This window comes from Seriola aureovittata, chromosome 17 (genome assembly GCF_021018895.1).
Source record: "Seriola aureovittata isolate HTS-2021-v1 ecotype China chromosome 17, ASM2101889v1, whole genome shotgun sequence".
In the NCBI taxonomy this organism is placed as follows: Eukaryota; Metazoa; Chordata; class Actinopteri; order Carangiformes; family Carangidae; genus Seriola; species Seriola aureovittata.
Genome location: NC_079380.1, coordinates 21,752,538 through 21,778,655, shown reverse-complemented (window position 1 = coordinate 21,778,655; position 26,118 = coordinate 21,752,538). Strand labels below are relative to the sequence as shown.

Sequence of the window (26,118 nt, the reverse complement as noted above, 5' to 3'; positions counted from 1 at the left end):
GCTGAGCAAACATTCAGTCAGGGAGCTGGTGCAGAGCAGCACTGAAACTAAAGATAAAACTTGTCTGTTGATGCATTTGTGTCCGTTAGTGTTCGTGCTCCAACCACATCCACTTATTTGCACCGAGGTTCATTTGCATTATCATTATTCTCTCTCTCTCTCTCTCTGCTTTGAGGAGAGGTGAATCATGTTGTGCACAAAATGTTGGAAATAAAAACAGATGTCCATCACAAATCATCAGAAGCCAAAGTCTTTCTGCACTTTGTTTTTAATAATGTAAAACAGGGACTAGAGAGCAGCTTTGCGCAACACACCCAACACATATGTTGCAACCAGCAAAGGTTTTATAATTTTCCTGATAACTGCTATTGATCATCTAACTTGGAATGGCCATATTGAAAAAAAGGACCTCATTTGACATCAAAAGACAAACATTTTGTGGACGTAAATAATGAGTAATCTGTGACGATGTCTGGAAACAAGCGCTGTAAACACCACAGCATCTGTGTCAGCTGTATTTACCCCCATCTGCCGCGTAGCAAGCGAACACTGCTGTGAAACGTTGTCATGTGTGTGTCATCAAACAGTTTGTTATCTGATATTTATTCTTGGTCAGAGTGGCTGAGTGTACGGCGTCGCTGTCTTCTCTTCTCTCTCTGCAGGCCTCCCCGATCCCTTTGCCAAGGTGGTTGTGGACGGCTCGGGGCAATGCCACTCTACAGACACTGTGAGGAACACACTTGACCCCAAGTGGAATCAACACTACGACCTGTGAGTCAGAGCTTTTATTTTTTATTTTTTATTCTTTCATCGCACTTCACACAGTCATTTCTTGCATCTGTTTTTAGAGAGAAAGAGAGAGAGGAAAAAAAAATTAGATTCCTTCTCGGTTTATTTGAATACCTCCCACCTAACTAAAGACTTAATCTGATTACAAACAGCAGTTTGAGGCAATACTTGTGCTGTTACAATGCCTCACAATTTTTTACGTCTTTCTTTATTTAACCTTGATAAGTGAGCACACCGAGACGTGTCGGGCCAGTGCCATTAACGGGACCTGAACAGTAACAGATGTAAACAGCCGTTGCATCTGGCCTCTCACTTATCTAGATTCTCTGTAATGACATAACCCTGCAGCGCCAGCAAACAGTCTAAAAATGTCCCTTGGAACAGTATTTAAAGCGCCGAAAAGGAGCGGAGTCTCCAATAGTATTTTCTTCCATTGACTGAAACACGTGCATGTCTTGTTGCACCCTGATTGCCTTTTTCCCAAAGATGGTTCGTCCTGTGAAAGTAACCTGGAAAAAAATAGAGACGGAGCGCGTGAGTGAAAATGTGAGAGTGAAAGTTTCCAGTATTCGCCCGGTGTTTATCCAAACCGTCATGCGTAGCCAACAGCAAGAGGAAGCACATGTCTCCGTTTGTTTGGTTGCCGGGGATACAGGACCCTCTCTCTACATGGCTGTTAAATTAGCTGCTCATGTCACATTTGACAAGAGGGAAAAAGTCACGCGCACGTACGCACACCTTAAAGATAAATAGATGGAGGGGAGAACACAGACTCGTGGCCTCGGCGGAGCTTCTCTGCATCGCTTCGTACCAGGAGCCTACGGACGTGGCTGCCTTGGGTTTATGTGAAAAAAAAACATCGCTGTACCCACTTTACTGTCTGCCGGTGTTTGTCCTCATGGCCAGCAGAAGGACTCTCAGACGGTGTGTTGGAGGAGACGGGTTTTAATTGACTGAGAGCAGCCTAGAAATCCGTCTGGCTGGCTCACACTTATTAAAATAGGGCCTGCAACACCTGGTGTTCCCGATACAGCCTAGTGCATTAAAGCTGTTGGCAGTGACTCTTTTTTTCCATTTGTTATATGTGCTCATGTGAGGGTGTAGAAATCCTGTTGAAGTGTGCCTGTTTATGTGTGTGTTTGTCTGTGTGTATGTGTGTGTGTGTGCGCGCCCTCGGGCTTGGTTTCGTTGGTCAGCCGCAGCCAGCAAACTGGCCCGTGAACTGTGACCCTTCAGTTTTGCTGCAGGATGTGGCCGACATGCCAGGGATAGCAGACACAGTCGGTGTGGCTGCGTGCCACTGCGGCTCATTCTGCCTGAACCGAGTGTGTAAAACAGACAATGACTCAAGAACCACATGGAAACATCAAGGGAAAACGTTAGCATTACAGTCACTCCCGCTGAGGACAAGGACGCAAGTAATTATTGGTAACTTAATGATTTCTTTAAGAGGGTCTTCATCTCCTTACTGAGCGCCATGACGTTGTTTTCAAGTGAGTCTCCTGCCACTGCAAACTCACATTTGGTTAAATGGACGCCCTTCAGATTCAGCATTAATAAAAACTATATCTGCAATGTTAAGCACCCGGTCCAGACGACAATTATTTACACACACTCATCCATCTATTTTCCTACCAGTGTCTGAACTGGTGGTGGACTGAATTTCTGTGCAAGCACCCGGTTAAATAGCATCACTATTAAAGGCTCTATTACATCCTCAGTAGTACTGCGTAGTATAAGTAAGGCTGCGGAGAAGGAAGAGCTTTAGTGCCACAGTGCAATAGAAGAATAAGAGATTCCCCTGATCTATATGTTTATCAGAGAACTGATCGGTTCCAGGGTGTTGTTGATGTCTGTATTGTGTGTGTGTGTGTGTGTGTGTGTGTGTGTGTGTGTGTGTGTGTGTGTGTGTGTGTGTGTGTGTGAATTCTCACCGTGTATCACGTTAATTAACAAATATCCCCCCTGGTGTACTTATTATACTTTCGTTTCAAACTACAGTTAGTTTGAATCTTTCCAGAGCAGTTTCTCGAGATGAACTCAAGTAACCTTTCGTTGACATGTTCCAAATATGCTCATTTCATTTCATTTTAAACCGGATGTTATTTCACCCTGTTGATTATATAAAAAGCAGATATTGTAACAATAATTTTCTCATACAGTTGAAGTGTATGAATCACGTTATTTCAACCAAACTGTTCAAACCTCTCTGTTCGCCTGCTGATTCATTTTCACACTTCCTGTTGTAGTGTTCAGGTCTTACAGCTGATTCAATATGTGGATTTTTTTAATAGCAAATTCCTTCTTTCTTTATTAAATCACTTGAGCACCCCCACAGTCTTTCCACATACCTACTGCCTGGTGAAGTTGTATCTCCCTGAAGCACATTTAACCCTCACACCCTGACTTTACTTTACAGTGTTAAGTTTAGCTAACAGAGTCCTGTTCACAGGTGTAAGTCCACGTAACACCTGCCAACCTGCTGAGTGCGACGGCAAGGATCAAGTCCCAGGTTTTGAATCGTAGTAGTCCTCCTGCCCTTATTGTTACGTTTGTATCTCAGATTGTTAGTGTTGCTGTAAGGCTTTTTTCTTTTATTTTGACCATATGTTCCTGGCAGGAATTTGGTGCAGAAAAAAAAAACAAAAAGCTACTAAAAACAGTGCTCAGGATGCGTCTTGCATGAATACAGTCTGCCAAATAAAAGGATGTATTTAGAAAGCACATCTGCCTCTTTAAATCTGCTGGTTTTTCCTTTTTATTGCAATTTTCCCATTGTCTCTTATGCAGTGTGTGTGTGTGATTGCCTGCAACTGGTATTAAAAATCTTAGCCAGACTAATGAATTTTATTACATGGAGGGTGATCCAGATGACTAGGGTTTGGTTATAATACTTCCCTCCCGTCACGTCTGTCTGACATAGCAGCTCTCTCACATCGCACCCCAGACAGGCATTTGGCATGGACTCAAAATGTCCAGACGTCTTACTCACAGCCCCATTGTTTCATATCCCTTTTAGTAAGCAGCATGATAATTACAGTGGGATGTAGTCCTGCCAATCGTACAGATGATTAGTTTTTGACTGAAGGAGGGAGCCCACCCGAGCAGATGTGCCACAACAGGTTCACATGGGTGAGACTTTATCACGTCCCGGTCTCGCCTGACACAGGAGGAGAGGCCGAGACGACGGCGGGTATGAAATGTACAGGAGGAGACGGGTACACGCCATCAGGAAATAATCTTGTCTGTTTTATTTAGCTGCCTGTCGTTGTCTGTCTGAATACAGTGTAATTACCTGATCAAGTTCTTTACTGGCACAGCAGGCAAAGGATTGTTCCTTTAACATTGTTGTTTTTGGCTAAGATAGTGGATTGGCTCTATGGATGGCAGATTGCCATGAAACCTGGTACAAACACTCATGGTCCCCCTCAGGATGAACTGTAATAACTTTGATAATCCCTAAACTCTTCCTGCACAGCTTCAGTAATTTAGTTTAGGAGGCAAAACTCCCTCAATTTATAAGAGTAATATTACAGCCCTCTACATTTGACAGCGTGATTGATGACTGTTCATACCTAATTACGTTTTCAATTAACAGATTTAATCAAGCTGGTCATTTTTACCTTTTTTTTTTTTTTTTTTTGTTTCTTTCGTTCCCATTTATTATGAAAAGTTATTTTTACTTTTGTAAAAATGTTATGTTACGAGCCCCAAAAGGGGCTCGAGAGCTGAAAGGTTGTTGTCAGCCTTATTTTTAAAAAAGCCAAAAGACAAATGTTGACTCTTTTCCTGCGATCTGAAACACAGCCACAGTTTACAGTGTTTTCTCAGTTGTAGTAGGAAGTTTTTTTTTGGCTGCTCATCCAGTCATTGTAATTAAAAATTTTTTATCTCCCCTCTCTCTCTCTCTCTACTGTATCTCCGCTCCCTCCGTCCGCAGATAAATCACTTCTGCTGATATGTGCGGCGGGCTGCTGTGAATATTATAAATGATTCACAGGATCACAGTCTGCTTACGGTTTTCTGTCTCATACTCAGACGCTCAGGGTCAGATTTACTGGCTGGAAAATCCCGTTCTGCCTCCCCACCTTCCTCTTCCTCCTCCATGTCCTGACTGTGTCTTGTAATGCGTCCTTGGCGAGGTAGACTTGAGCGGTAGCCTCTGTGGCGGATGTGTGTCTCCCCTGCATTGCCGGGTACATCCTGAGCGAGACTCTTTGTCAACATGTGACGCGTTACATGTTGACATCACCACTGCTTCTCTAGTAAAGTCCAACAGCTTTAGTTTAATGAGCAATTATGTTTCGGGGCGAAGATTATCACAGAAACTGAAGCTGAATCACAGACGCTGTTCGTTAAAACCGGTCACATCGGCCTCTCAACGCTGAAAATTAACTATGTCTCCTTTCATTTATTCCCCTCAGATACATTGGAAAATCAGACTCCATCACCATCAGTGTGTGGAATCACAAGAAGATTCACAAGAAGCAAGGGGCCGGGTTCCTGGGCTGTGTCCGCCTTCTGTCCAACGCCATCAACCGCCTTAAAGACACAGGCTGTAAGTGTCAGACCGTGGATCAGCTGCAGCATCCTGTCTACGCACAATCGCATTTTTAAGTTGATTTATTGCCGTTGTTAATTTTACAAATCTCTGACCTCTATGTGACGCTGTCTGGTCTGTGTAAGAATTGAATGTAAGACTGCGAGATGTAAGCCTTAGGTGTTGCTAAGGTTTCCATAGAATATAAGCTGGTACAGAAATGGATACTTAACGGCTAATATCATAAATATTTACATACGTTTACTTTCAGTCTTTCTAAACAAAAGGCATTGTGGGTATTTTTGAGGTCTGAGAGCATTTCCTTCGTCACAAAACTGTTGCAAAGTTTGTTTTTATATATTTTAAGTCAGTAAATCAGTCTTCTTCTTCTTTGCCCTTATTGTAGCAGAATAGGGTGAAACCTGAGGCAGGATGTGAATCCCGCCACACGTGTTCCTGCATGTGTCCTCTCGCGCGTGCATAAAACAAATAAAACAAAGGACACACTCATAAAAACCATCACTCCATCCTGCTACCAGTGGTCCAGAGCTCCACAGGTTACCATTTTAAAAGCTTTTAGCGCAGTCGAGGTCCTCGTAGAAGAACCGGGGGTTAGTGGTAAATATCAGTATACTCTATATATAGTGTGATTTTATTAGAAACAAAAAACAGACACAAATTTGTTGGTGCTGTTTTACTCCAAAATTATTGTCTTATACCTCAGTGCAGGATGCAGGCAGCTGTGATGCAGTGACTCTGTTTTTCCAGATCAGCTTATTCTGACATTATTAAATTGTAGCACAGATCTTTTTGCCAAACTATTCGTGACTTGTGTGTTTTGCTTTTTTTTTTTTTTTTTTTTTTAAGCTATTTACGTGTCGTTCTCATTCACTCAGTTCATTACTCTGTACTGCGGAGGAGAATAACTTCTGAATCGCTTATCGCAATTATCCATGAAACGTCAATCGTTGGTACCGAATGATCCGATTGCCGGAGCCCTAATTGTAAAAAATGAGGCCGCATCCATCGAGGCAGTCCTTGTACCTGTAGTGTGATAAGAAGCAGAGGTTAATAACCCGGTGCTGCTGTCAGGGCTAAGTGACTGAACATAGAGTAGCTCCTTTTAATGTCCTGTCTGCCTCACTAGGGCTGACAGAGGCCAGACCAGGGTGTGAGAGGGGTCAACACTCTGCCCCTGCCAGAACAGGAAGAGCCAATCAACATCACCCTGCAATTACAGTAAAAATGTCTCATGTCAGAAGCTAACTGGATAAATGAGATACAGGCTTTAGCAAATGGCTCCTAGTAAAAGCAGTGCCAGACAGTTGTAGCTTCAACAAAGCGGTCTGGAGTGATTTATTTTTTTTTTTTCTGCGTGGTGAGCCGGTACCTGCTCGCCGGGCCCGCGGCCTCGTAGGCCTGAACGGGAAAGAATCCCACCGGTTTTTCCTAGAAGCCCCCTGACACTGTTGTTTTCCTGGAGCGACACAGGAAACCTGAACCCTGTGCCACAGCTGTGAGTGGTTTGCCTCTGCATTTCCTTTCTCCTCCTGGCCTCCCCCTCACCCCTTGCGTCTCAGCGTCGGTCTCCTACATAGACTGGCAGCGCCGTGCACACACGTACATAAACACAAAATGCCGTTGTGACTAACCTCCCTCTATCTCTGTCTGCCGATCTAGACAACCGGTCATTTCACGCAGACATGCATAATTGTACAGCTATTTAAGTGTAAGCGTAGATTTAGTTGTGTTCTCTCTGTTGTGGTCTCTCCCCCTCCGTGTATTTGTCATTCTTTTGTGTTTTGTGCGCCTTTAGCAGCAGTTTGAGTGTTGTCCCCCTCCGCAGGCCTTAGTGAGGGCACAGGGCTGACTGCAACATTTGTGTATAATTGCAGAGTGTCTTTGGTTGACTGTAATGTTTATATATAATTGCAGAGTGTCTGCGTTTTCTCGTCTTTGTGTATATGACTGCACAAGTATTTAAATGTATATACTTTTATGCATCTCCAATGTGTGAGTGCACTTTTCTGCATACGTTTTTTACTGTGTGTGTGTGTGTGTGTGTGTGTGTGTGTGTGTGTGTGTGTGTGAGCTTTGTGTTTTCTCTGCGGCTGCTGACCTCTGGCCAGCCTTGTAACGGTTTGACCATTGCCTGTTTTGGTCCCTGTTTAGTCTAGACAGACATCCTGAGCTGATCTGCATGGCACCCAGACAACAGAGAGCAGATAGTGGCATTTCTCATGTCTGCAGGCAACTTGGACATTTTTTTTTTTTTTTTTTTAGGTCTGTTTTTTTTTTTCTTTCTTTCCGCCTGATCTCTCTCTTTCTCCCTCACTCTCAAATTCCACAGACTTTAAGAAGTTCAGACAAAGAGTTTCCAGACTTTGGCAGAAGTTCATGTCCATGCTAAGACTGAGCGGAATAGTGCAGGCTTTGTACTGAAATTTGTCAAATGTTTGACCTCTGCATTTGAACTGAAGCCTGCTCTGTACCGATGCTCAGTGAGATTTTTACAGCCCGTGGCTGTTCCACAGACCAGACCATCTGTTCCAGGGCAAAGCCAAGCTGTGGTCTGCAGACAGAAGAATGAGAGACGGATAATGAGGGAGAGAGGAATTGACTCTGAGTGATGTAAATGATACACAGCAATGGGATTTGTCCATCGAGGAAAGAATACATCCCATCAGATGCTAGTTTACATGCATCTCTCAGAAACTAATGAATCCTCTCTTCTCTTTCTTTTTGTCCCCACTTCTCCTTCTTTCATCTTTATTCTCATTTCCTGTTTGTCTAATTGTGTTCTTTCTCTTTCCCCCTGCCTTTGCTTCTGCTCTCTCTCTCTCTCTCTGTCTCTCTCTGTCTCCACTTCTTCTTTCCATCCTCTCCTAAACAGACCAGAGACTAGACTTGAACAAGCTGAGTCCCAATGACAGTGACACAGTCAGAGGCCAGATAGTGGGTGAGTAATCAAAATGTAATCAAATGGAAGTTGCATTAAAAAAGAAATCAGCATGTTGTCCTTCATTAACTGTGTGTTAAATGATCATGAAAGGTGGAATATGAACCTCTCATAGGCGGCATTTAAAGCAAAAGTTTAGAAGGAAGGTGATTTAAAGCTAATTTCTGTTTAATCCATGAAAATATTGAGTCATCCTTTATTGTTTGACAGTTCTTGTAGTGATCATGGAGCTTGTAACGAGCCTCCGTGTTCTCCTTTGTTTCTTGCACGCTGATGTATAGAATATATTTGTGAAAAATACCCTTGAGGATTTTCTTTAATGTTATTATGACGATATAAATGTGAAATATTTTGAGCTCTAGTCATTTCGATGGTTTTAAATGTCACATTTATCAGTATTTGTGTACATTTTTAGGATTAAATTTCATAATGCCATAATTCCAGACTCTCCCCACAGAAAGGAAAAAATAAGAGTGGTAGAAGAAAAACGCTGCTTCCTTTTAACCAGTCGCTGCAGTACACCACTGATAAAATTTAACCTTATTCCTGTAACTCATAAAGATATATAGCTCAATTTTGTGCTTCGATAAAATATCTGTGCCTGCACTGTAATCTGCTGTCTAGTAATCCTAGTGTGTGCATCTGTCTGCCATGTGTTGCTGCAGTGAGCCTGCAGTCTAGGGACCGGATAGGCACAGGAGGCCCTGTGGTGGACTGCAGTCGCCTGTTTGACAATGATCTTCCAGATGGGTGAGTGAGTTGGGGGAAATCTCTTATCATCATAGGAGGATTTTTTTTTAGAGGCTCTTGCAAATCCTAACCCAAAAAAAAAAAAGAAACGCTGCCTTCAGGTACAGGGGTAAAGATATACAGAATATAAGATTTTCATGTGGTGAGACAGCAGCGAGACTACTAGATGGTTCTGTGGCTACTTAACCATGTCCGCTCACTGCTGTGTCTGTGTGTGTTTCTGCTGCCAGCTGGGAGGAGAGGAGGACCGCGTCTGGACGAATCCAGTACTTGAACCACATCACACGCACCACACAGTGGGAGAGGCCTACCAGGTGAGTACACTCTGCAGCCCACAGAAACTCAAACCCAGACCTCTTAAATCTAACAGCAACAGGCCGATGGAAGACCTCATCTCTGACCTCAGTGCTCCCAAACTGAGGAACTCTGTCCAAAACCGGAGTGGGCTCCTTGAGAAAAAAAAAAAAAAGGTGTCAGACACAAAGCTCCAGTCAGTGGTGTTTAATGATGTGGAGGAGCCAGGGAAGTTACAGAGCTGACAAGAGTGGAAATTACGGCGTCTCCTCCCTGCTCTGTCTCCGACTTTTTGTACTTCTGTTCCGTTTTACAGTCTTTATCAGCCACTTTCCTTTTTTTTTTTATTTCTCAGCTCTTACCACGCTTTACCTCAGGCAGTCTCAGTACTCACTCAGTGAGTCTGTTTGTGTGCTGCCTTGCATGGATTTCCTAGTTAGTGCAAAAGACTTTCTAAATGGTGCCTATTGATTTGTTGCCGTTTGTGTTCAGGGCGATGTCGTCCTCGTTTTCTTTCCTCTTACACATTATTTTCTGTCTTTATTTCTTACACTGATTAACCACTACCTAACCTTTTCAATTTGGTCCTTTTCTTGTCTCCCCATCACCCTCTTCCTCTTCCTCCTCCTCCCCCCCTTCCCCGTTTGCTCCTCTCAGGCCTGCATCAGAGTACTCCAGCCCTGGCCGGCCTCTCAGCTGCATCGTGGATGAGAACACGCCCATCAGTACGAACGGGGCCACGCCCACCACAGCGTTGCCACCCAGTGACGGCGACCAGCGGGCCCAGGAGAGACGGGTCCGCTCACAAAGGCACCGCAACTACATGAGCAGAACCCACCTGCACACGCCCCCGGACCTGCCTGAGGGCTACGGTTAGTTACCGCGGGGCTGTTGTGCTGGTTGCCTTCCAGCTGGGAAAATATAAACCTTACGGAAAATGCATCATCACGGCCTTGTTGCTTCTTCCTTCTTTTTTTTTTTAAGTAGTTAAAATAGTTCAAGGTTGGTGTAGTGTATGCCACTCGTATGTGTCTGGATATATATTATCAAAAATGAGCAGATCATAAACCACAACACTGGTAACTGATGATGGAAATGAAAACACACACACACATCCACTGGAAACACACTGGATGACACACTATACCAGAGATTCCAAACAACAGTGCTTGCAGTTCCCCGGTGGTATGTGGAAAAACTGTGGGAAAAAAGTTACTGTAACTAATATCCACTTTTATATAATTACTAGTGTTAAATAACATCCAGTTTAAAAACCAGCTGAAAGGAACGCATTCGGGACATGACTGGGGGTGTCGAGCTCATCTGTCAGGGCTGTTGGGTGCACGTCTTTAAAAGAGGTTGGAAAACACCTGATCCGGCACGTTGACTCCAGCTTTCTGATGCGACGGATACATATTGAATATCCTGATTACATCAGAACATGCTGTTTTTGTTTTCATGCCCCATCAAAAGGCCGTTTCCACTTCCACTGAGAGTCGTGTCATCGTCGTTATGTCGTTGTCTTAATTTTTTTTTTTTTTCGCCTCTGCCCTCCTCCCTGCTCAACACTGGGCTCAGTAACCCGGCTAATCTGTGTCCTCATTCAGTCCAGCTGCTCTGATGACGCTGCAGCTCCACACAAGGAGCCTGAAATACTGGCTCCATTTTAGACAATCTAATTGAATTGATCTAGTTGTTAAAGGCTGGCGGCAGCCGTTCACTCCCCCCCCCCCACACCCTCTGTTCTCCTCTCTGCACACAGTCAAACAATCAGACGCATTCATGTAAAAGCAAACACACACACAGTCACACAAACTGCGATCCCCACACAGCCCTAGGGAGTTTTGTTTATCCTCACAGTGAAATCTTGTGGAGGATTTGGGAGCCAGAGCCATAGAAGCGTATCGCAGCTTTGCCCTCAGTCCCACAGATTAGGCTGCTCCGAGCCGCACCACGCTAGTCTCCATAACTCCTGCTCTCTCTATCTCTGCCTCACTTTCTCACTGCTTGGGCAGTTCCTGTGAAAACCTGTCAGCAGTTTTGATTCTCCTCATGTGAGCGCACACACACACACACACACACACACACACACACACATATGAGCCAAGAGACGTCACCCCCGTGTGGTGAACGTATAGCGTGCACTCGTCGCGTGGGTGGGGGTTTTGGGAGGTTGTGTGTACATGCATGTTAAAGCAGGGCGGTAGGTCCAAAGAGATGCCAGAGAAGAGCTCTCTGGCAGGCAGCTCCATGGAAATATCTCTGTCAGCCCGTGATGAATGAGCTCACCAACTCAAAAGTCAGACAACCCCGTCTCTCCTCTTCTTTCCTCTCCAATGTTCTTCACCCTGTCTCTCACCTCTTCCTCCTCCTCCTCCTCCTCCCCCCCGTCCCCTCACTCCCTCCTCTGCCTCTTCCTGGCTGCCTTTTGGGATCTCCACTGACTCAGGCAGTCCTTTTATCTCCATCTGTGTGATCTCTCTCTTACCCAGACAGATTATAAGCACAACCTGTCTATATGTGGCACATGAATTAAACTCGGTTTCATTTTGCATATATGTTAAACATTTGACTTACACCTGATGCCCAGGTTGATGCAAAATGCACTAGTTTATTCATTTTTAAAAAAAACCTATTCACACTAAGGATCCACAAATCTTGCATTGATTAACCTCCTTTTTATATCTTTACACAGAGCAAAGGACCACACAGCAAGGCCAAGTGTACTTCCTCCACACTCAGACAGGTGTCAGCACGTGGCACGACCCCCGAGTACCCAGGTACGTCTGCTGCAGAATCTACGACCTCCGGGAGACGACACAACATCATGCTCCTCTGTTATCGCTTTTTTATTGTTTTGCTCTTTTTCACTATCCCTCAATATAACACTGCAAGATACGGCACATAAACCGCAAGAGTAATAAAATTCATGAATGAGGAAATGGGGTGTGGGTCTCCACAGATGCCTAAATCAGTCAACTTAAACACTGCAGCAGATTATGAGTCTGACATGCTGTGAGAAGACCCATGTCACGGGGCTCGGGGAGGGATTCACTCGTCTGGCACGAGCCCCTGAAAGGCCTCACTTTTGGGGACACATGGCCAACAGCACACAGGTCTCAGTCAGCCGTACCAGAAGCTGTTGGGCAATCCTCGCTCAGGCATGTGTGTCCTATTGATTACCGTGTTCCAAAAGAAACGCACACGCAAGGAGATCTCAATGTGCATGTGCAAAAACAGCAACCCAGTGCACTCCAGACGCTATCAATAAAACATGACTGCTATTATAATACCTGGCCGCTGCTCGCTCGCATTCTATCAGTACATGAGTGATAGATGATATTTTTATTGCTCTTGATAGGAGGCTATTGGTCACGCCACACCTTACTGAGTGCTCCTCAGACAGCTCCAACATTAGCAGATGGCTTAGCTGCCAAGCTCTCTCATCCCTCGTGAGGCTGCGGTCCCTTTTGGCTTTAACCATGCAAAACAGAAAAGTCAGCGCCAGCATAGTGAGCCTGCTTTAATTTCCAGTCCAGCTGAAAGGGGTTGCAGGGCAGCAGTAAATAATTTAGATGGGAGGAAGAAGAAAAATAGAATAAAAGTGATTTCTCAGGCATCTCGGACTCCTGCTGTCCGCCTGAGTCCAGTTCGTCAGTGCTTTGGTATGTTTTATATCTAGAATTTGATGTGTGCGTGCTTTGTCTCTCTTCTCTCCTGTCCCACCCTACGTTGCTTCTATTTTCCCTCAGTTTTCGCGCACTAATGCTTTGTTGTGGTGTTGTGTTCTCCTCTGTTGCACCTCAGAGATCTGAGCAATGTGAACTGTGAGGAGCTGGGTCCTCTACCTCCAGGATGGGAGATAAGGAACACTGCCACCGGGAGGGTTTACTTTGTCGACCACAACAACCGCACCACGCAGTTCACAGACCCACGCCTCTCTGCCAACCTGCATCTAGTCCTAAAGTGAGTTCGACAGCGCCCTTGAGCCAGAGAAATGAGATAGTGAAATAATTTAGACGGTACATAAAAAAACTGGGTATAAAAGCAGAGAGATTTATTTTCTGTCTTTGTTTTGTCTTTGTTTCGTGTCTGTAGTCCAAGCCCTAATGGTTCTCGAGGAGGCATCGAAAGTCAGAATGTCAGGTAAGGTTTGGGCTCGTCGCCAGTAGTCCTCACTGCACGCAGACGGGAACACACACACACACACACACACACACACACACTCAGACATTCACAGACTTACTCACGTTGCCTCCCCCTCGGTCAATGTTTTACAGTGGGATCCCGTGCCAAGGTGTGTTCACCACCTGTAGAGGTTCAGCGCTCAAGAGTAGCGCTTGTGCTGAGCAGACGTTCGTGCATGCGCACACACACACACACACACACACACACACACACACACACGTACAGAAATACATAAACAGCACACTCCTCCACAGTCTTTCTTTCCACACAAAAAAATTCAAATTCCTCAGCTCCACAGAGGTTTTGATCATAAAGGCGTTTTAGCACACAATCCGTCACAAAGCTGGCTTTGGCCAGACATCAGATAGCAGAGTGGAAACCAAGGCTGCTGTGTCTGTAGCTGAGGAGCGTCTCACGTCCAGGAAACGGAGCATAAATTTGATGCCCAAGTCAATGAATGAACCGTGTGTGTGTGTGTGTGTGTGTGTGTGTGCGTGCGTGCGTGCATACATGCCTGTGTGCATGGATGCACATGTTGAGAATTTCTTCCTCCGTGCAGCTGTTCAAACACATACTATGCTACAATAGCCATAGAATTACCCATAGGCCTTTGCTGCACAAAGGTGGAGCAGTGTACGGGTGCCTTGGTGGGCCTCCTCCGCCTGACCTCATTCCTCCTCCGTGCAGAGAGAGAGAGAGAGAGAGAGAGACGGAATGCATCGACGGAGAGATCAGGTTTCTTTTTTTCCTGTTCTGATGGATCAAAGAACGTGTTTGGGATTTTGTATTCGCTTTGCTTTTTTTCATCTACGGCTGTCTGAAAGGTCCTATAAAAAAAAATGTAGCCTGGCACGCCACATTTGTTTTTAATGTAGGCATTTTTGTCATGAGCATGATTATGCCCAGATGTGTGAAAATCTCATGCATAGAATTTCTATTGTATATGTGCTCTGGTAGGATAATAAGTGGTGGGGTAATTACTTCACATCAAAAACCAGGAAATGTGTAATTTATTTAGAAGTAATAACACAGGAATTATTTTATACAGAGAAAAATATTAGCGTGTGTGTAACTGCGCGTGTTTTTAGTGCTGTGTCGTTGTCATCGGGCACATTTGCACATTTTTTGTTATGTGGCTTTATTGTGAAGTCAAAAGTTAAATAATATGAAATTTTAGATTTGAGTTGTGGAGTGCTGTACATCTCCTGGTTATTCAAGGACACATGGACCTTGGCCAGAGATTTGTGAAATAACTTCTTTATAAATTGTGCGTGACTGAGGTTTAACTTAAGCCTTCCTCAATCCATTTTAATTACATGAAAAGTGTAATAGATGATCTTTTTTTTTTTTTTTTTTTTTGGGTACAGTTTCTGTCCTAAGTGAAAGCTGTTCTATTACTGCAAAAAAGAAAAGACTTTGGAGTGACTTTTTTTTTTTTCGCTTGTGACAAAACTCTGGAAAAGATATCAGTCGTCATGGATTTCCATCAAGACATCTGCCTTTTATCAAGTCAGGGATTTTAGAAATTTTCGCCCCTGGTGCCGTCATTCCACAAGAATGTTTGATATATATATGTATGTATATTTATGTATGTCCATCAAAGTTAAAGTTTATTGGCCTTTTTTATTTGCTCAAGACATTGCCTAAGCATCCACAGCACGGTTTTGGTTATATTTCCTCTATGATTTTGTAATCTTCTGCTGAATCCAAGCTCCTTGACTGGTCAAGGTCACTGTTCAATAGGTAACTGAATCCTTGGCCGGTTTAAAGACCCGGCTGCAGGACTGCCCTGCGTACAGTCGCATGAGAAGTAACTGTGTCATTTCCCAGACCGTCAGTGGTTTGTCTCGGAGCGAAAACACTGCATTTTATTACCGTGAGTTGTCTCTGCAGAGAGCGACTTCAGGTAACATGCACCAGAGTCGTGCTCATCAGTGAAGAGCTGTAAAGAGAGGAGAGAGCTGTGGATCATGTTTGCCTGCAACCATGATGGAAAGAGCCGGAGACACGGAGCAGGAATGTTTGATTTATGGGTGAAAGTGCAGGAAGAGATGCTCCGTGCCCTCCTTTCTCCTTCCTTCCCTCCCTCCCTCCCACCCACCCTCTGAGCTGTCTACAGTGTTTGGGTGCTGTCGGGAGAGTGCCCTTCCTGCCTCCCCTCTCCCTCTCTCGCCTTCCCTCCCTCTGAGTCTAGTCTGCAGGAAATAAAGGGATTCATGAGGAGGTCTCGAGTGTCCTATGGGGCCCTGTGGCTTTCTGGGATAGCAGGAAGTGATTGAGTTTGGTTTCTGGTGTCTGCCCAGCAGAATCCACTGCGGCTCTTCAGTCACTTTGTTAAGATGAAGTTGTCATTGCGGTTAGTGGAAAATGCAAGCTGTTGGGCGGATACTTTAGAGTAGGAGTCTGGAGCTAAATGAACGTCTGACGTGAAGTGATCTGACAAGAAGTGATCTGGCTGACGGTCGAGGTTCCTCCTCTGTTTGTTTACTGCAGTGGTTTGATGTAATTACCTACGAAAGAGTCAGAGTGAGTGAAACTGTTTACTTTAACCTTGGCATCACTTTGAGTCTTGCATCCTATGTATACATCCGTACTACATGAACACAGACTGACATGTGTATGCTCCCGCCACCCTCTGTGCTCGGCTCTACAGTCTGGTGTTTATGACCCTGCTCAAGGCCGAGTGTGCCTGCTACCCCCCACTGAAGTGCAAAAGGCCATTGTGCAAATAATCCTTTAGTGCTGGCCCCATAAAGGCTCCTTTGATTCTGTGCGTGTGTGTGTGTGTGTGTGTGTGTTGTGTGCCCCCTCCCTACTGTGCCACCCTCAGAGGCTGTCTTCCCAAACACAGCGCCCGCTTCAAAGTCGTATTCGCCATCCAGTGGCCTGCGCCAGAGTCGAGACCTCTGTCATCATTACCCACAGATACAGACGGTTCACGGCCGCACTGTTTACACTTCTTGGCTACTGTTTACGAATGTTGCATCAAATGCTACTTTCTTTTTTACTCTTTTGTCTTTTAACACATTGGCTTTAGAGTGAAAAGACAACTATGAGAAATTATTTGAAAGCCAGCAGCAAAGTTTTGAATCAGTTGAGATTAAACTTTTGTACATTCAGGCTACACTGCTCTACAAAGGCAGAGAGCAGTAACTACAGAAGCAGTGAAGTTTTCAGGCAAGCTCTTTTTATATACAGTCTCTGGGCAAACCATAAAAAATGCAGATGCTGCACTCTGCCTCTTCAGGGGGGAAAACAACTACAAACAAAATGTGTGTTTCACCTTTTTCTTGTCTTGGATTAAACGTGTCTTGTTTGTGTCTGTTCGACTATTAGTTTACAGTAACAACAATAACAAAACATCAAACCGAACATTGAATTAATTAGGTTAACCACATGAATTCCACTTAAGTCTGAAGCTAAGCTGGCAGCTACTGATGTTCTGCTAAACTAGTTAGCTTTAGCAGGTGTTTTTTTCTTTATCCATCATGATAGCATTTAGCTACTGCCTCATTAGTTTTGTAGAACAACAAACTAAATTAGAAACATTGGTTCATCCAAATGGATAATTTTATTGGTTTACATCTAAATTAGTACATTTAGTTTTAGCTTTAGCTAAGGCTAGCCATGGCTACCTCCTATCCCCAGCTAGCTTTCACTTGATATAGCTCTTCTGTCTAGGTGTTTTTTTTTCACATAAATTACACATTTATAATGGTAAAATAGGTGATAAATCCTGTCTCGACTAAATATTTATTTCCTACATCTTAGCTTTGTAGGCTGGTACATGTTATGACTTTGTCGGTGACAGTGTCCGCAGTGTTCTTTCTCTCTCCGCCTCTCAAACTTTTAGACTCGACAAAATGAACCAGTACGCCTCTGCGAGGTGGCCTCAGTGACCCTGCGTTACCACAAGTGGTACACGATGATTCAAAAGCAACAGAGATCTGCAGAACTTTCTTTCCCTCTGTCACATTGCCCCCCCCCCCCCCCTCCAAAACTTATTTTAGTTCAGCGATCTCTCTCTGTGTGAGACCACCAGGCTTCTGCCAGGTAGAGAGGAGGAGAGAGGAAGCGGCGTACGTGTTTGTGCGTGCGTCTCGTGTGTGTGTGTGTGTGTGTGTGTGTGTGAGGGGGTGGAGAGTGAGGGTGAGTGAGTGAGATGTCCTACCTCCCGTAATCCCACCTCCACCTATGTCTGTCTGTCTGCGAGGGGCCGTGGCAGCGGTTTGACTTGATGTGCTTCCCAGATGACCTCAGTGTGTTTACTTCTCGTTCTCTGCAGTCAGCAAAGGACAGAGAAAGAACTCTCACTCTCAGAAAGCTGTATTTTGAGTTTCTTGGCGTTGCTCTTGTTATTTTTGTACAAGTGCTTGCTTACTTTTTTCTCACCAGTAAGCATGTTTGCATTTTGTATTGGTACACCTAAGACTTACCATTTTTGTCTTTGATCTTGTCGCCCCCCCCCCCCCCCTCTCTTTTTCTTGGCCTGTTTCTCTCTCGCTTTTTTCCCATGCCACTCCTTTCTCTACCTCTTCCTCCTCCTGCTGCTGCTGCTGTCTCCCTCTCCCTGTCGTCTGCCCTCCAGTCGTCAGAACCAGTTGAAGGATCAGGCCCAGCAGGCTCTGGTGTCCCCCGGTCAGCTCCCAGAGGAGGCCGAGTGCCTCACGGTGCCCAAGTACAAGAGAGACCTTGTTCAGAAGCTCAAGATCCTCCGCCAGGAACTGTCTCAGCAGCAGCCTCAGGCCGGCCACTGCCGCATTGAGGTGTCCCGTGAGGAGATCTTTGAGGTGACGAAAAAAACAAGCTCAGTCATGTTATCATATCATCTGAAGCTCACAAGGGGTTGCGAGTTATTAAAAATACTCAGAAACAGATACATAATTTAACCCTGTGGGAATTTCAGTTGTCACAGCCTGAGGATGCGTGAAAATAAAAAATAAAAAAATAAAAAATGCATAACAGAATGCTAGAAAAACACGACAGTGATGTAATATTTGCTCCATTGCACAACCACCAGCACTCCATTTCCCCAAAACTGCAGCCAACACATTTACATTTGGCACTGTAAGAAAAGACACACCCTCCATTCTGTGTTAAAGTTATTTATAGACTCACCTAAGTTATGTTAAACATTCTCCGAGGGGTTTTTCTCTTCTTTTCTACCCCCATAAAGGTCATTGCCCATAACAGTTGGCTGTGAGAATGATTTCTCTCACACTCACACACACACACACACACACACACACACACACACACACACACGGGTTATCTCTGAAGTGTGAAGGTAGTCTGTTCAAAATCTAAAGCAGACCTCTTGTTTGAGATGAGGATTTTCTCAAGTACATTTTCTCAGCGGGGGAGTTTTTTTTTTTCCCCTGCATCTAGGAGGTGCAGGGCCCTCATCAGAACAACACCACCTGCAACAGACTGCATGACCCTCATAAAATATGCACTGGAATGTGCTGGAACAGCCGCGTCTGTTAATCTGAACGAAGACATTTTTGTTGGCTGATCTCAATGTGAGAGAGAGAGAGAGAGAGGGGCGGAGGGGGTGGGGGGCAGAAGACGTCTTGAGGTTGAGCGAGACATAACTGCATAGCTTCTCCAGACCAGCTGAAGCATTAAATTATGACTGAATAGGCAAGTGTTAGCTGGTGGACTGTCAGAGCTGTCTTTATGTGTACTTTTCGGTGTAGATAAGACATTCCCATTTCTCCCACAGCACCTCTCAGTTGTCTGCTGTATCTGGAGGGCACAGTGGAACCTGGCTGTCGGAGAGGCTGTGTTATTATAGTCTTATGGCTATGTTTATTATAACTGCCCCTAATCCACTTTAAACGAACCCTCCCCCTGACGCTGTGAGCCGTCTGCACATGGGATGAACACCGATTGAGGCGGAGAGATCTCGGCTTCACAACAGAGAGCCTTTTGAAAGTGACTGCTGTAACGCCACACTGCATCTGTCTCATTTTTTTTTTGTGTGTGTGCAGAGAACTCCCCACTACTTTCCTTTTTGTGCAGCTTTTAACTTCACTGCTTTTAGGACAGTCTCAACCTTTGGTCCACCAGTTGTCGTGTTTAAACGGGTGCCATAATGCAGTGCATGGGCTGTGAATGACATAAGTGTAGAGAGTGTGTGCATCACTGGAGTCTGGCCCCCTCGCATTGATACTTGCAAACTGATGGATAGTCTTCTCTTTAACTGTTTCTCTGCAGACGATCATGTAGAACCATAAAGCCCCAGCAGCTAGGAGGGCAAACACAGTGCAGAGGTGTAAACAGCTGCCTAACCGACGCTGTTACCGTCTTTTGACAAAGTTTGTTTGTGTCTGTGTTGCAGGAATCGTATCGACAGGTGATGAAGATGAGGCCGAAGGACCTGTGGAAAAGGCTAATGGTGAAGTTTAGAGGAGAAGAAGGGCTCGACTATGGCGGCGTGGCCAGGTAAGAGGCCGGAGAAGAATGGAGTGTGGTGGATGGGACAGAATTTGGTTCTGTAAAAGCTGCATAAAGAGGTCTGCCTCCTAGTGGAAGAGTGCCAAACCACACAACTTACTCACTGTTTGTTTTGTCTGGTTTTTTCTTCTTCTTCTTTTTTTTTTTTGGTAGTAATTTCTTCATCAGCTAAAGTTTTTACTCACTATGTTCCGAGTTACAGTTACACAGAAGATCTAATTAGTTTTTTTTTCTCCCTTGCCATCTCCAGGGAGTGGCTTTATCTGCTGTCGCATGAGATGCTGAACCCGTACTATGGCCTGTTCCAGTACTCCCGCGATGACATCTACACACTGCAGATAAACCCAGACTCTGCCGTCAACCCCGTGAGTCTCAGTCACTACTGACAACACAAAGCATCGACCTGTCTCGCGTGGCTTTCACACGCCGACTCAAGACGTTTTGTATGGAGAGTTCTCAACCCAGTTAAGCAAATTATGCAGCCAGACATAGGCCTCACTTCAGAAACTGTCAAGAGGTTTGGGTCGTTGTGTCTTCTATTACACAACTTTGTCGCTCTCTGTGTTTGTTTGGGCTGGCGTCGGTCCATTTAGCCGCTGCTCTCCAGTCAGCAGGCATGATCTTGTGGTTTTAACTGTTGTGTTGACACTGTGCTGTTTTGGTTGTTTACTGTTTGTATCGCCTAGAACAGCACGGTCTGTCAAAAGGGGAATTCAGAGGTTTAATATTGAGTAACAAATTCCTAATGTGTACGTTAGATGTAGTCCAGAGGAGAACTGGAGCTCAGCCCCGAACATGCTGTCTGCTCATTTGGAAACTGAAGATGTTTTTGTCTCCCTGCAGGAGCACTTGTCATACTTTCACTTCGTTGGCCGTATCATGGGGATGGCAGTGTTCCATGGCCACTACATAGACGGAGGCTTCACTCTACCCTTCTACAAACAGCTGCTGGGTAAACCCATCACCCTGGACGACATGGAGTCTGTTGACCCCGACCTGCACAACAGTCTCGTCTGGATTCTGTACGTGGAAGAAATCAATTGACTTTTCTGTGTTAAATGAAAAACGAAAGGATTTGTGAAGAATTACAACTCATTTACTCACAGCGTGATGCTCAGTATTTCTGTGACCACTCGATGCACGTTACATGTATTCAAATTTTAAAAGGAAAAAGAAAAAAGTTTGGTGTTTTGCCCACATTAAAATCTCTCTCCCACACTATGACGACAGCGCCCCCCAGGGTTTTTTAATATTTCTTACATCAGTGGTTTTACTGAATGAAAAACTCTTTGTATTTCTTTTTTTTTTTTTTACCAACAGTGACTGTGCAAAAATCCTATTGTTACCTTGAAGTAGTAATTCTAATGTTGCTCTCTCACTCCAGGGACAATGACATCACAGGTGTGCTGGACCACACCTTCTGCGTAGAACACAATGCCTATGGAGAGATCATCCAGCACGAGCTCAAGCCCAACGGTAAGAGCATCCCCGTCACCCAGGACACCAAGAAGGAGTACGTCCGGCTCTACGTCAACTGGCGTTTCCTGCGAGGAATAGAGGCCCAGTTCCTGGCTCTACAGAAGGGCTTCAATGAGGTCATCCCCCAACACCTGCTCAAGGCTTTTGACGAGAAGGAGCTGGAGGTATTTAAATGCGTCCTCGCGTCTTATTTCTCAGTTCATCTTCAGGTTTGTAAATCCAGCGTATTGACATGATCTCTGTACCTGTAGCTGATTGTATGTGGGCTGGGTAAAATCGACATCAACGACTGGAAGTCCAACACGCGGCTCAAACACTGCACTCCGGACAGCAACATTGTGAAATGGTTCTGGAAAGCCGTGGAGTCGTTCGACGAGGAGCGCAGAGCGCGGCTGCTGCAGTTTGTCACCGGCTCCTCCAGAGTTCCTCTGCAGGGCTTCAAGGCCCTCCAAGGTAAGAACAGCCGGGACAAAATACTACATGCGCACACGTGTTTTGCAATGTAAATGTTGTAAAATGTAAATATTTATTGTTATGCAATAAATGCGAGACAGTCTAATGCTTGTAAGAACACTGTGATTTAATGATATGGCTCGGTGTGAATTGCTCTGTTTGTGGGTTGGACTTGGACCAGACTGAGCCAGGTCATGCAGGTGAAAGTTGTGCGAAATGTTAATACTTAACATCAGATGAATAGTTAACGAAGGTGTGGTGGTGTAGCTTTTACTGTGTCTTTGTTACACACAGCCTGCTGACCACTCACAAGCTCTGTCAACACAATCTGGGACGTGTGTTTGGGATTCTTTGCCTCTCTGTGTGTGTGTGTGTGTGTGTGTGTGTGTGTGTGTGTGTGTCTCTGGGTTTCTCCGACCTGACATGAACCCTGAGTCTGAGCATAGTGCAGTGGTTCAGCAGGTCCATCCTGGCAGACGGCGCTGCCCAGAGACAGAGCACCCAGGCATGAGGAGTACACCATGATCCACAGGCAGACAGCACCCTTACACACCTTTTATATAACATGGCCATCCTGTCTCGGTCAAAACATCAGCAGAGGCCAAAAGACCCAAAAACAACTCGCACACAAACTTGGACTTAAAGTGTCTGTAAGTCTGCGGGCCACAGTTCAGGGACAAAGTCAGTTCCTTGTTTCTTGTACCAAACAAACATTTTCTTTTATGTCTGGAGAAAATGATTTGTAGGCCGGGGGTGTCCGCGGAGAAACACAATGCTTCATTTATGTATGTTGTGACACATTTTTACCTTTTTTATCAAAATAAAAAAATGCAGCTCCTGCGGTTTTTCACTGGGCCATTCATCTCTACCTGGAAGTTTCAGAATAAAAGTCATAAATTCATATAGAGGGTATTAATAGATGATGATAGAACAATAATAGATATTAGCCTAAAATATTTCAGTGTTATAAATTCAGTGGTATTTAAATTTTAACATTAAGTATTCAGTAGTGATTAAATTTTACAATTAATCACTTGCTTCCGAGATTAAAATCCTTTCGTCCTTTTCTTTGCTTCCGTATTCTTGACTTAAAGCAGACCTCATCTCTATGAATAAAAAGCAGTCGTCCAGGAGACTGTGCTGTGAATAGATGTCAAACTCTGTAAATATCTGTATCTGCAGGTGTGAGAGAGTCTGTTTCACTGAAGTGTTGGTTTGTCTCTACAGGTGCCGCAGGCCCACGGCTCTTTACCATCCATCAGATTGATGCCAGCACCAACAACCTGCCCAAAGCCCACACCTGGTGAGCAGACTGTCAACATTATGAGACTCTCCGATCTGCTTTTAATACTGAAGGGCAGAGTAGTAAAGCTCATCTTCTGTCTGTTAAAATCTGCTCTCACCCTCTCTCTTTTTTTATTTTCTTTTCTTTTCTTTTCCTTTCCCAGTTTCAATCGGATTGACATTCCTCCGTACGAGCACTACGACAAACTGTACGACAAGTTGCTCACTGCCATCGAGGAGACGTGCGGCTTTGCTGTAGAGTGAGTCACTGATGAGGGCAGAGCTCTGCAACAGCTAGAAGCAACATGGTTTGGCTATCATGTGCCCCCCCCACCCCCACCACCACCCCCACCCCACCCCACACACACACACACACACACACCTCCAACAAATCAATCCACTCAGACGGGGGTCATCCACGGTTGCTTCACCCAGGGACGCACACACTTCCCAGGGACATGTGGCCAAGCTAAGGGAGGGTGGGGCGGAGAAGACCAGAAAATGTCATCTGACTGTGGGTTTTTTAGACCCTCCGGCCCTCCTTTATGTCTTTTTTTATCATTGAAAAGGATCTCTTCAGCTGCTAATAACTCAGACTATTTACTAACTTGTGGAACCTGCAAAAATTTGCCGGCTCTTCCCTTTTTCTTTTTTTTTTTTTTTTTTTTTTTCTTTTTTTCTAAGTTCATTTTAGCATTTAAAAAAATAGACTGTATCCATGTAGCAATGCTCCATTTTACCAAGCAGAACACGAGCTCGGTCCATTCTGAAACGACATTAACAAGACTGGTTTGTTTGCTAGAATACAGGGTTATTATTGGTTACCACAACCTACTTGGAAACACTAAATTTGGATGCGGAGTGTGCGTGACTCGGGCTGTTTGGTGCCTCAGAGTGATCACGCTGGGGCTATCAGTAACGCCAAGGCTGGAAAAACAGGGATGTGTGCGTGGATGAGACGGCGAGACTAGAGACTGAATTAGGCAGAGCCCCGACTGTTTACAACCCTCTCCAAAGACGGCAGCAGGGACCTCTGCTCCCGAGTCGCTGCCCAACAACTAGCGCTGCATTCCCAGAAAACCCTATTTCGTCGTACGTTTGACAGCTAGTTTTGTTTGAAAATGAATAAATGAATGAATAGCTTGAAATGTGTTATTTTTATATAACAGGGAAAATTGAAAAAGAAACAATAAAATTCTATATAATATATATAATTTATTGTTGTTATATTTCAGAAACCCCTTTTCCATTGTTTCAGAAAAATAAATTCTTTTAAATGTTAAGTGTTACTGTTTAAATTATAGAAGACAATTTGTGAAAACAGAACTAAGCTTGACTGAATTTCACTAAAGAATGCTGTGGTTTATTTCTTGACACGACCTCTCTCGTACTGTACAAGGAGAGGTTTGTCTTAAGGGCAAAAAAATCTTAAAATCACAATGTCCTCTTGAGTGCCATAAACATTTTTGAATGAATGAATCTTTGCAAATATTGAGCACCCTTTAAATTCTACTGATTTCATCCTGGAGCTGCATATGGTGGTGTGTTGTTTCCCTTCTATTACGCTTTTTTAACAGTTCGTCATTTGTAGCTGGGCTATATTAATGTCACTAGCATGAAGCCTACCATTACTTTCTAATGGTATTCTGTTCAGAAGAGTCCAAAGTCCATCATAATCTATTCTGTGTTGCCTCCATGTTGTCGTTTTGGGGAAAAAGTAACACCTCCACTACCTTTTTCGCCATGTGGTGCTAAATAGCATTAACTTTTGTCTTATATTGGCAACCTTACTCATAGACATACTACTGCTTAAAGTGCACAGTACACTACTCATGCTCATACCTGTTTGTGGCCACGAAACATTTCCAAGAAATCAAGAGCTCTACCTAGCCACATTCTCAGGAGATGTCATACGTAGTCTGTAGTGTCCTTTGATCCGACGACCAGTTCTGACCATTTGTCTTGATTTCCTGAATGTTAAGCGGTTTAAAAAAAAAAAAAAAAAAAAAAAAGAAAAGAAAAAGAAAGTGTTGTCATTTGCATTGTTTTGCCCACAGCAGACCATTAACACACAGTAATTGTTGCATGTCTCCATATGTGCTTTTGGTTGAAAGTGAACTGAATAAGATGAACTCCTGTTTTTAGCCTGCTATACAGTTCTATCAGTGATGGGGTTTTTTTTTTTTTTTGTTTTGTTTTGTTTTTTTGTTTTTTCTTAGAGAGAAAGGGGGATTGTTTTCTACCATTAAAATGAAATTCTTGAATGTTTTCAGAAGATGCTGCCTGTCTAGCAATCTCTATGACCGTGGACTGTTCTTAACGTTTGCATACACTAAAAAAAAAAACAAAAACAAAAAAATGAACTGTTCGTTTTCATTCTTTTATGTAGACGAGTGTATGCAAAGTGAAAAGTGTCCTCAGATGGTGCTTTGTACAGTAATAAGATATTGTTCATATACTGTATGTGGATCAAACAACTTGTAATTTATCTTTAACTTAAGTAGAAAAAAGGATTTTCTTGAACTGAAAAGAGGAATTGCACACAAACAGAATGAGGTTGCCATGTGTATTTAATGGTGACTTCTGCACCAGATATTCATTCACCTTTAAGTCCAGTGCACAAGCTGATCGCCCTACTGTCTATTCCTACACTACATTACTCAGCATTGCCCCGTAGCTGCCTCTCATTGAAGAACTGAACTTTTTATTAAACAAGTCAAAGTTGAGAGATGCCGCTCTATTTTTTTTTTTTTTTTTTTTTTAAATAGCATGATCCACTTAGCAGGACTATATCTCTCATAGCTGACTGATGCAATTTGATGTATGTTAACACTATCATTTTGTAAGAGTATTTTATTTTTGTGTGTAATTAGTTCTAATTAAACTTGCCTTTGTCTAACAATGTTAAGGCCTTGTACAAAGA

At 44.1% G+C, this 26,118-nt stretch overlaps 1 protein-coding gene across 1 annotated transcript in view; it reads left to right on the top strand.

Annotated features, from left to right (window-relative positions):
* smurf2 (SMAD specific E3 ubiquitin protein ligase 2) overlaps positions 1-26,118 on the top strand; it is a 48,801-nt gene extending 22,683 nt beyond the window's left edge. Inside the window, exons 3-19 of the mRNA XM_056401018.1 lie at positions 663-771; positions 5,214-5,347; positions 8,223-8,288; positions 8,954-9,038; positions 9,269-9,352; positions 9,990-10,204; positions 12,028-12,112; positions 13,140-13,298; positions 13,431-13,478; positions 18,109-18,310; positions 19,864-19,967; positions 20,230-20,344; positions 20,823-21,001; positions 21,364-21,622; positions 21,710-21,911; positions 23,139-23,214; positions 23,360-26,118. Of these exons, the coding sequence (XP_056256993.1) occupies positions 663-771; positions 5,214-5,347; positions 8,223-8,288; positions 8,954-9,038; positions 9,269-9,352; positions 9,990-10,204; positions 12,028-12,112; positions 13,140-13,298; positions 13,431-13,478; positions 18,109-18,310; positions 19,864-19,967; positions 20,230-20,344; positions 20,823-21,001; positions 21,364-21,622; positions 21,710-21,911; positions 23,139-23,214; positions 23,360-23,459 (2,222 nt within the window). The 3' untranslated portion in view covers positions 23,460-26,118. The remainder of the gene's footprint in view (positions 1-662; positions 772-5,213; positions 5,348-8,222; positions 8,289-8,953; positions 9,039-9,268; positions 9,353-9,989; positions 10,205-12,027; positions 12,113-13,139; positions 13,299-13,430; positions 13,479-18,108; positions 18,311-19,863; positions 19,968-20,229; positions 20,345-20,822; positions 21,002-21,363; positions 21,623-21,709; positions 21,912-23,138; positions 23,215-23,359) is intronic.